General features: G+C 40.4%; 1 protein-coding gene across 2 annotated transcripts in view; it reads right to left on the bottom strand.

Moving 5' to 3' along the window:
- Positions 1–12,088, bottom strand: part of ZNF385A (zinc finger protein 385A) — a 206,747-nt gene that overhangs the window by 21,868 nt on the left and 172,791 nt on the right. For both annotated transcript variants that reach the window (XM_056562786.1, XM_056562787.1), the window contains one exon: positions 675–837. In XM_056562786.1, coding sequence (XP_056418761.1) covers positions 675–837 — 163 coding nt within the window. The remainder of the gene's footprint in view (positions 1–674; positions 838–12,088) is intronic.

Raw genomic sequence — 12,088 nt, 5'->3', positions numbered from 1 at the left:
CACAGAAAGTCGCAGTCTAAATATGTGCGACTTTTCTGCGACTTTTGCTGTAGAGGATTTTTAGAACATGATGCATGCAAGTCTATTTTAGACGGAAATGCATTGGAAAATGCATTGGTGCTGAATTTATCAAGTGCGACTTTTGTGCAACAAGTCGCATCTGCCCAAAATACGCTGAAATGTCAGACCATGTTGGAGCAGGTCTAAATGCAGTTTAAGCTGTAGACCCTGAAGTCTGAGCACAGAATTTATCAAGGGCTGTGAGACCTTTGATAAATTAGGAGCACAATAGACAGGAGACTACCACATGCGCTGGTCTATAAGCATACCCAGAATAGACTAGATTAGTAAATGTCCCCCTGTATCTTTGCCCTTGGTGAAGAATGGATTAGCTATGGCTCTAAACTGTAGAATTACATCCCAAAGGACATTTCTGGCACAGAAACCTGTATAAAATGCGGATAAATATACAGAATGGTGAATTTAAAAATGGGAAGCAGTCAACCTCGCTGCACTTGGAGGCTGTCCAAACATGTTGGGCAAATGTTTTCAGGATGAGATACTTGGACATTGTGTGCAGTCGGATTGTCTCTTTGCACATTACAGGTAAACCTAATGATAACAACATGTTTTGGCATGGAAGGAAAGAAGACATGGTGTCACATCTCAGTCACCTTTGCTGTCTGTATCACTCTCGCTGGCGCTGGGCACAGGGCTGATCATTGGTGTGTTTCTGTCTCCATCTTGTCCTCCCTCTTTCTGTCGGGTTTTGGCATTCTCAATCCCTTTGACTCTTCGAGCGTGTCGATTCCCTTTATAATGTGCCTCTGCTTGACTCTGCAAGAACATTTTTAAACAATTGCATTAGAACAGTTACAGAATGTTGGTCTTTTTGGTAGTCAGTAGTATGATAGGTAAAATACCTGATCGGGGGAGCACTGCTGCGGTATCGGTGTTAGGTCCTATACTAACACATGCGTGAGAAGCCATGTGCACTGCTGTATAACACTATGCTGCCCGACTGTCACTAGATGTGAGATCATGTCGACTGTGTCTGTGAAAGCACCATTTGGTGACAGCAGGAGGGAGGGTGGGAAGCTGTATTATTCAAATAAGACATTTTCCCTATTCCCATGCACATTTGCCACCAATTAATTCAGTTCCGTTCTCACAGCTATTCCTGAAGGGCCAATAACCGAGCATTTAAATGACATTCCTATATATTACAGGATTTACCTCCAAGTGATACGACATTTATACAAAGCATATGAGACCATTTATTTTACTGTCAGCAAACCAATGGGGGAGGGGATACATGATCAGACAAAATGCATGTAAAAATAACTATAATTCACCAAGATATTGAGTATATTTCCTGGATCTCTAGTTCTTTAACTGTTTTTGAAAGAGAGAATTTTAGATGTTGTATGACAGTTAATGTGGCCATCTTTACAGATCCCTTTGGGATTGTTAAATGGGTTCTCTGGAGGGAAAACATTTTTTTAATCAACTGTTTTGTAAATGACTTTGATTAAAAAAAATTAATACTACCAGTACTTATCAGCTGCTGTATACTACAGAGAAAGTTGTGTAGTTATTTCCAGTCTAACCACAGTGCTCTCTGCTGCCACCTCTGTCCACCTCAGTAACTGTCCAAAGCAGATGAAGTTTCCTATGGGGATTTACTCCTGCTCTGGACAGTTCCTGACATGGCAGAGGTGTCAGCAGAGAACACTGTGGTCAGACTGGAGAGAGCTACACAACTTACTCTGTAGAATACAGCAACTGATAAGTACTGGAAGGATTAAGATGTTTAAATAGAAGAAATTTACAAATCTGTATACCTTTTTGTTACCAGTTGATAAAAAAAAATCCTCAGGAGTACCCCTTTAACCAGCATTCATACAGCATTAAATAGCAAGTCTTTCTCATCATGCAGTGACCTTTTGGAGTGTTAAAAATAAAACAAATAAGTTACTATCCCTTGGATTGTTACTATATAGTATATACAAGTGTTTCCCAACCAGGGTGCCTTCAGCTGTTACAAAACTACATCTCCCAGCATGTCCCAAAGAAGTCAATGGCAATGATGGTACGTAACTTAGTAACATAGTAACATAGGGGGAGATTTATCAAACCCTGTCCAAAGGAAAAGTTGCCCAGTTGCCCATAGCAACCAATCAGATCGCTTCTTTCATTTTGAACAAGGCCTCTGCAAAATGAAAGAAGCAAGCTGATTGGTTGCTATGGGCAACTGAGCAACTTTTCCTTTGCACAGGTTTTGATAAATCTCCCCCATAGTTCATAAGGCTGAAAAAATACCAGAGTCCATCAAGTTCAACCTATAACGTGTGAGACAATAATGCATTGTTTCCCAATCAGGATGCCTGAAGCTGTTGCAAAACTACAACTCTCACCATGCCCAGACAGCCTTTGGCTTCAGACACACTGGTTGGGAAACACTGATCTATAGAGAGGATAGGATATACTTGATCTAAGTTCGATATAAGGATATTTTCATGCCATGACTACTAATTTTCAGAAAGTGGACAGGGCATAGCAGGAAGAGGCATGGCCTCCCACGGCCCAATACTTTGACTACAATTTATTCCACAAACTGGCTGAAATCTATGCCAGCTCATAAATGTGTACCAATTCCCACCAACAGGCTTCAGCTAAAGGCTACTACCGTATTTTTCGCCGTATAAGACGCACTTTTTCTTTCCCAAAACGGGGGGGGGGGAAAGTCGGTGCGTCTTATACGGCGAATACACCCCTATCGCGGCGGTCCCTGCGGCCATCAACGGCCGGGACCCGCGGCTAATACAGGACATCACCGATCGCTTAACCCTTCAGTTGTGGCGATCAAAGCAGACCGCCGCGTCTGAAGGGAAAGTGACACTAACCCGGCTGCTCAGTCGGGCTGTTCGGGACCGCCGCGATTTCACCGCGGCGGTCCCGAACAGCCCGACTGAATAGCCGGGTTAGTGCTTACAGGACACCGGGAGGGACCTTACCTGCCTCCTCGGTGTCTTCTCCGTTCAGGGATCCCCTGTATGGCCGGCGCTCTCCTTCCTCGTCATCACGTCGCGTACGTGTGTCGGCGTGCGTAATGACGTGATGGGGGCGACGGAGAGCGAGGATACCCGGCCAGCAGCAGAGACGTTCCGGAGCGATGGGGACACGGCGACAGCGATGGAGCGACATCCAGGGCAGCGGTGACGGGTCCGGAGCGGCGGGGACACGTGAGTATTACCTCCTATCTGCGGACCTCCAGATGTTGCAAAACTAACGGCAGTCCGGGCATGCTGGGAGTTGTAGTTTTGCAACATCTGGAGGTCCGCAGGTTGAAGACCACTATTGGGTTCAAAATCTTTATTTTTTTAGATTTTGCACCTATAAATTGAGTGCGTTTTATATACCGGTGCGTCCTATAAAATGGAGTTTTTAGTTTTTTTAGTAAATCTGCCCCTGTGTAATAAACTACCGGTACACATGAGACAAAAGAAGGCTGAAATGGCAAATTTTGGTCATTTTAGCCGACTATTATATGAACATTATATGCAATGGCTGACAGCAGACTACTGTATGTCAATAAAGTGACCCTCTGTGGTCAGCTGAAAACAGGCATATGTGTGGCAATGCTTAACCCTTTAAGGACTCAGGGTTTTTCCACCTTTGTTTTTTCCTCCTTACCTTTAAAAAATCATAACTCTTTCAATTTTGCACCTATATGTCCATATGATGGCTTATTTTTTGTGCCACTAATTCTACTTTGTAATGGCATCAGTCATTTTATCCAAAAATCTACGGCAAAATGGAAAAAAAAATCATTGTGCGACAAAATTGAAGAAAAAACAGGGCTTATGTTTCTACACAGTATATTTTTCGGTAAAAATGACACCTTCTTTTTATTCTGTAGGTCCATACGATTAAAATGATACCCTACTTATATAGGTTTGATTTTGTCGTACTTCTGGAAAAAATCGCAACTACATGCAAGAAAATGTATATGCTTAAAATTGTCACCTTCTGACTCCTATAGCTTTTTTATTTTTCCGTGTATGGGGCGGTATGAGTGCTAATTTTTTGCGCCGTGATCTGAAGTTTTTAGCGGTACAGCTTTTGTATTGATAGGACTTTTTGATAAAAAGTGACCAAAAATACGCTATTTTGGACTCGCATACACCATTGATATATTTTTATATATTTTTATAATTCGGACATTTCTGCACGCGCCAATGCCACATATTTATTTACACAGTTTTTTCTTTAAATGGGAAAAGGGGGTGATTCAAGCTTTTAATAGGGAAGGGGTTAAATGATCTTTATTAAAGGAGATATCCAGTGCTGAAAAACGTATCCCCTATCCTAAGGATAGGGGATAAGTTTCAGATCGTGGGGCCCCCCCACAATCTCCTGTACGGAGCCCTGGCAGCCCGCGGGAAGGGGGCGTGTTGACCACCGCACGAAGCGACGGCTGACACGCCCCCTCAATACAACTCTATGGCAGAGCCGGAGCGCTGCTTTCAGCAATCTCCGGCTCTTCCATAGCGCAGTATTGAGGGGGCATGTCGGCCGCCGCTTCGTGTGGTGGTCGACACCCACTATCTGGCCAGCGAGCTGGGGCCCCGTACAGGAGATTGCGGGGGGCCCCAGTGGTCGGACCACCCGCAATCTGAAACTTATCGCCTATCCTTAGGATAGAGGATACGTTTTTCAGCACTGGACTACCCCTTTAACTTTTTTTACTTTTTTTTGCAGTGTTATAGCCCCCTCTAGTGGCTATAATACTGCACTAACTGATCTTTTACATTGATCAATGGTATCTCATAGGATACCATTGATCGATGATTCTGCCGCTGGACTGCTCATGCCTGGATCTCAAGCACTGAGCAGTCATTCAGCGATTGGCAATGCAGGAGGCAGGTAAGGACCCTCCTTGTGTCTGCCAGCTGTTTGCGATTTTGGCACGGCGGTCCTGAACAGCCCACTGAGCTAACCGGCAGTGGTTTACTTTCACTTCAAAGTTGAACGCTGTGTCTAAAGGGTTAATAGTGCATGGCACCATGATCAGTGCTGCGCACTATTAGCCACGGGTCCCGGCTGTAACAACGGCTGGTCTCGACCCGCAATGACGTGGGACCACTTTCACTGTGGTTTTTATTTTTTAGTCTGGCATGTTACTGGTAAGATTGTCCGCTTTGCTCTTTTAAATCTCCCCCTCCCCCAGAGAGAGCACTGTTGTCAGACAGAAAGGAAATGCAAAAAGAAAAGCACTTCCTCTGTAGTATACAGCAGCTGTTAAGTACTGGAAGGATTAAGATTTTTAAATAGAAGTAATTTACAAATCTGTTTAACTTTTTGGCACCAGTTGATTTAATTTTTTTTTTCCAGCGGAGTACTCCTTTAAAGGTATCCGTTTGACCTGGCTGTATGTGTAGCTGACTTGAGGTTAGTAAAATGAAGTGACAGTTCACTCAGTTGCAGAAAATTTCTTCCTTGGATTACTAAAGAGTAACATGCAGCATGAAATATGTTATAATAGACAATCTCAAAATTATGAAATATCTCACAAATATTTGTAAAAAGTTGAAATGGTGGTAACAGCGCAACTAGAGCAGAGAAAACCCTTTCTCTGTTTTATATCTTGAACTTGCTGACAAGTAGGAATTCCCCCCCTCGGGATGTATGAGTAAAATGATGACCATATCTAAACACTGGATCTGGCATAGAATTCAAAGACTCCAAGGAGATGAGAACCTACCATTTTACTCATTCTTATCTTATCTTAGTTAATAAATTTTATTTAAATGGAAATCATTTGTCTTGTGAATTCCTATCATACAGAATCTCCAGTTTATAAACCTGTTTAAAGGGGTATTAAAGGCAAAACCTTTTTTAATATATATCAACTGGCTCCGGAAAGTTAAACAGATTTGTAAATTACTTCTATTAAAAAATCTTAATCCTTCCAATAGTTATTAGCTTGAGGAAGTTTTCTGTCTAACTGCTCAATGATGATGTCATGTCCCGGGAGCTGTGCATGATGGTGGAATATCCCCATAGGAACTGCACAGCTCCCGGAACGTGAGTCATCAGAGAGCAGTTAGACAGAAAACAACAACTCAACTTCAGAAGCTAATAACTATTGGAAGGATTAAGATTTTTTAATAGAAGTAATTTACAAATCTATTTAACTTTCCAGAGCCAGTTGATTATATATATATATATATATATATATATATATATATATATATATATATATATATATAAAGTTTTGGCCTGGAATACCCCTTTAAGCCTACCAGGGAGTCACTCATTGGCCCTTATTTACTAAGAGTGTTGTGTAGGTTTCTTTGTGGGTTTTAATTCCCTACAATTAATTTTCCACTGTATTTACTAAGGTTTCCCTACATTTTCCACTTTCCCTACATTTTGCTTTTTTTTTTTACACATGCTCTGATCTGTCTGGGTTTCCTCAGCTCAAATCCGCCACATAATATCTACTATTATTATCCAAGTGAGGGACCAAACAGCAAGGAGGACTAAAAGCTTTTTACTGCTGGGGCTTCAGGAGACTAAGAAAGCTAGGTAGCATGCATTATGTGTGCCAAACAGCTTTTCCAATCTCTGCAAGAGTTCCAATATGGCTGCTTTACTAGACAGACATTCTGTTCAGTAGACTGGAAAAGCTGAGTTATAGGCATTACACAGTGCAGTGCTCACAGTACTCCCCCAGCTTTCCTAATCTCCTAAAGATATTATCTGTCAGGTGAAAGAGCCATATTAGGACATGAAGAGAAGTAATAGATGTCACTTAGCTGCTGTGTTTCCTTAAAATGGCATTCATTTAATAATTGATTATTTATTGGTGGATTTTGAAATGTAAAAATGGCTTAAACGAAACTTAAAGCTATAAGCCAAGTGCAATAAAAAGCAAAACAAATTACCGGTAAATGTCTTTTCTCTCCCACAAGGTTTAGGTAGGAAGACAGGATACTCAGCTAGTAGTTATAAAAAGAATATAATAAAAACATCTAAAAGTCAAAATAAAAAGTATGTTTCCGTATGTCAAAATCAAGTAATACAATCTACGAAAAAATGGTGTTTTAACTTGATGGCTAAAGAGTCCTTGAACCTCCTACCATGATGGAATGTTGTCTTTAGATGAGGAAACTATTAGAAAATCCATAAGCAACACGAGCACTGAAGCACATGGCAGACACTCTGTAACTAGCTGTAAACTGATAAGCAATGCTTTAAGATCCTTTGGTAATAGGTCCTTCTACAGGGCTGTAAATGTCATCTGAGAATAACAAAGTCAGGCATGTAGAAGTTATATATACAACCAGAGAATCTTATATAAACTATTTTTATCGTGTTTGACTTAAGGTCAGATGTTTAAGGCTAGGTTCCCACACTGTGGAGTCCAAAGAGATGTGTGAAGAGTGACTGTTTATAAAGCCGCTTCTCGCTCTCTATACATCTATGTACACAAACAATTAAATGTGTATTAACATACAGAAAAGTATATATAGACAACCCAAATTACACTACATGCCTGACTCCTACAACTGATTCAGTACTAACAGACGTTGCTGGCTGTGGTAAGGGTGTTGAGAGCTGGAATGCCGGGCCAAGTTTTCATTGTATGTCATTTTTGGCTTTGCACCTTCACGACCAACAGTCATGTATAAATGAAATGCATTCCTGGAGGATTCTCTCATTCACTGCCCTGCTGATAACATGCATCCAAGGCACTATGAAGCACTTGAGGATAAGTTTTTATTCTTGGCTCTGGAAATAATTCTTAGTTTCTTTTAACTAGTTTTTGGATGTTAAAAGCAGAGCGTTGTGTAAGGAATCTAGGAAACAAGAGTAAATGGAACTTCCTGGAACAGATGCAAAAGGTATAATTTCCCATCAAATAACTTTTCCACATGCCACTAATATAAATGGGTGTAAGTACCGTGGTTGCAGACCATGTGGCAGTTATGGGGCCAGTGGAGACAGGGCCTGTTCCTTTTTTTTATTAATAAACTGCGCACTTCACCTCTCTCCAGGGTACTGCATTGTCGGCAAAGTAATGGAGGGGGGTATTGATCAATGGGTCATGAACGCAAAGGGAAATAAACACCAGACCGATCTGTCCTGGGGGGGGGGCAAAATAAGATGCTTATTTCAATATTTGCTATGGGTCAATATGATAATGAATATTATCATATAAAGATATAATTTAACACAGTATCACATTACCTATTTGAAGTAACATTTTCAATCCAGAAACTGCCATAACTAGGTCATTGCAGCGACAAGAGTTATTTCTAACATTAAAAAAAAGTTATTTATAACAGGGGTTATGGCTTTAAAGATTACAACTTATCACCTCTTCACAGTCCAGGTGATTTGTGTCTGATCAGGGGCAGTCTGACCGCTGGGGGTCACAACCATAATAGGATCGGGAGTTCTGAGTGCCCATGTTTGAGTGTCCCTTGCATATGTGCATTGTCATTTCATTCAAACTCTATGGGACTGCTGAGTTTACTGGAGTACAGCACTAGGCTATGTTCTGCGGTTTCATAAAGCTTGAATAGAGCAGCAGTGGTCAGCATTTGGACCCCCACTCATTTTGCAGTCAGTGGCATTTTCTTCAAAAGGCAGCATGCTCTGGGAAAGGCATTTTTTATGGCATTTTTTACCATAGATATCATTATAGGACTAGGAACGAATGCATATTTTATGTATGAAAAAATGTGTATAAAGGAGCCCTACATGAGGTGTGTCAGGTTACAGCTTGCCATAGAATAGCAAAAATTGTTGACTCCCAAATCTTTGGCATTTTCACCATGAAGAAAACCATATTAGTAAATCCGCCCTATAATGTTGAGTAACTCTAAAAAAAAATCTAAAGAGAATATAACATATGAAATAGCTGGGAAATGGGTATAATATTATAATAGGTGACAATTGTTTCCTTTATTCATGACCACTTGCAACTTAGTGACCATTATACTATATTATACTAATAATAAATAAGACAATTTTCATATTTGTATTATTCAGAAATAAAAAGCATATATATAAAAGCTGCCAGGCTAGTAAAGGGCATTCAATATTGAACACTGGGCAGAGGGAAAATATAAAAAAAAATACAAAACAAAGGAGATTGTGGGTGCAAATAGAAAAAAGGAGCAGAGAAAAACAGCCGAAGGAGCAGAAGGAGAAAACAGTTTTCCCTTTTGGCTGCCATTGAGTCGACATACGCTTAATATCTCCCCACGCTGCCTCAGTTCAATGTTTAGATAACTGGGGATTAACAGGAAGTCGCCTTTGAAAAATTCTTGGCTGGACCCATCCACAACACAGCAGCAGTCTCCTGGGACAGAGGAGAATCTGTCATGGACCTTGCTGCCAGGGAGGCTGGACTTCAGAAGCCTCATGTCTAACCAAGGGGAAAGGAAACTGTGTGGAGATAATGACTGACTTATTATCAATGTGATAATTATATTTCATAATCTCCATATGGGAAATGTGTTTACTCACAACAACCACAATACAACTGTGGGTTGTGTCTCCACCAAGAATTACAATGAGGTGACTGGTAACGTGTAATGATGGGCCAGATCATGAGAGCATATTGACTGTATAGCACATCCAGAGAGATGATTAAAGCCTAACTGCCGATACTGCACATTCCCATTGGTTATGAGGATGTTTTCATGGAAAATTAAATAGAGACGTGTCCCTGTGTTCACTTTACAAATTGCTACCCTCTAAACTGTCCCTGGTGTCCCGAAGATACATGGCTGGAAACTATTAACTAAAGCTACACTTTAGACAAGTCACTTCCACATGTGGCCCCGTTTCCACATTATAGGAGTGCAGAATATAACTAGGCAATATACTGATTATTCTATTAATTCTTGTGCATACATTTAAAGAAAATGGAACTGACCAGAGGTGTAATTTAAAGCTTCTGGGCACCGGTCCAACCTCCATACGGGTTCCTTCACCTATCTTGCGCCACTAACGGAAAAATGTTTCGTCTTGAGGAGAGCACCAGAGGCATGTTGAGACTTATAGGCCATTCATGCTCCAATGGCAAAAAAGTAGCTTTTATCCAGAAGGTTGTTGACATCAACATTTAGATCCCTTAAATGCATTAGAACATAACTGGGGATTTAATAGCCAAACCAGAATCCTTCTTAGTACCGAGCAAGGGGCTATCTAGAAAGGAAAAAGGCCTCTCTGCTAAACAGCCAGCAACAGGCCAGAAACAGTGGTTTACAGATAATCCCCAGTTATGTTTTAAGGTTTTAAAAGAAGTCAAAATTTACACACAGGGACTCTACCTCTAATAGGTGGCACCAGTGAGCACACTCTTTTTCTTTTAGGAGAAAGCTACTTTATATATCATTGAAGATAGAATTACGTCACTCTGAGTGAGAAAGTGTTCCCAAGTAGGAGTCCCAATCCTTATTATAGCGTATATGAAGACTTGGTACACGGATTGCTGCAGAGGATAGATGTGAATACAGAGGAATGGCTCTCAGCCGTGTAGCCAGTGTATGGAAATGCGACCGTAGGTCGCATTTCCATACACCAGCTACACGGCTGAGAGCTGTTCCTCTGTATTCACATCTATCCTCGGCAGCAATCCGTGTACCAAGTCTTCATTTACGTTATATATCCTTGAGTCACTTAAACTATTGCTGTCACCAAATATGGCAGAGGGTCCCCGAGCACTAAAGTTTGAAGTTCCTGTTTCTTCTGTATCCAATACACAGTAATCAATGCCTATGGAGAAGCTGCATACCAATATACTTCAAACGAATAAAGCACTACCCAATATACTTGAAGAGGCTCTGCTAGTCCTAATAATTACTTTTTCTGAGAAAGCATTCTGGGAAGTTAAAATGTTAGCATTTTAGTACCGATTTGCTTCTTTGGAGATACTAATCTATGCCTAACTTTTGGGCCACTGCACCTCCATGGAGTCGCACTTTAATGTCACAGGCCTATGGACAAGGTAGGTTTGGTGCTCCATGGGTGTTTTCGGGAAAGACAAAAGTGGGAGCTAACATAGGATTACAATGTAAAAAGAAGAGGGGGCATGGGAGTCACGGGGATGTAGGTTTTGGCTTTTTCATAGAGCAGACCTTCAAGCAAGCTGTTGTAAGGCATTAAATAAAGGTTCTGTGCCTAAATTAAATATTAATAATGGAGTCCCCAAAACTATTGCCCATTATACATATAACATTTTTCTCCTTACTGGGCTCTATTGACTTCATTGTGACCCCCTAAAGTTAGAGCCTTGATACTATTTTATTTAATGTATAAGTCAGGCAGGAGATGAATTACATAATATAGGTTTGTAATATTTTCATTTCCTATCACCTTGGCAGCTCTTTACTCTGAGGAGGCATATGGTATATTACAGCACACTGCTGGCAGCCTCCCCTTACTGCGCACATCTATGGAAACTTACTAGATTATCCGGACCACTAATAGTTTGCACTTCCAATGTAAATTGAATTTTCAGTTCTGGATGGAATTCTCAATGAAGAATTAATTCAGAAACTCAGAAATAATGTATTCTAAAAGGAAAATATCCTTATCTTTTTAAGGCAGAGTTTTATACATCCTATTGTATTAAAACGTTATAATGACGGTAATATTCATTTTGCAAATATATATATATTTTTTTTAAATCATATTTTGTGGTTCTTTGTCTGGGAAATAGATGTACTCAGTCCTAGATAATCTTCGCCTTTAATTTTACGTATGCTTTCATTAAAGATTTTTCTTTTAACAGAACAGAAAGGATATCTCATTAGTAGAGAAGCATTAATCAATTACATAAGACTTGCGGCATTAAACAATTACATAACGCACATAACCAGCAAGGAGCTGAACACAGAAAAAGCCTTCCATTTATATTTAAAAGAGGTTTCACAGAGAGATTCTGTGGGAGATGTCCCTATCTCTGCTGCCAATGCACATTCTTAAATCTCACCTACTGTTACAATTATTCACTGAGAAACCAGCAGCATAAATGATTTGGAACTTTTTTCTAAAACTACTA

This window comes from Hyla sarda, chromosome 2 (genome assembly GCF_029499605.1).
Source record: "Hyla sarda isolate aHylSar1 chromosome 2, aHylSar1.hap1, whole genome shotgun sequence".
Lineage (NCBI taxonomy): Eukaryota > Metazoa > Chordata > Amphibia > Anura > Hylidae > Hyla > Hyla sarda.
The sequence above is the reverse complement of the archived record's forward strand: the minus strand, read 5'-3'. Positions and strand labels throughout refer to the sequence as shown.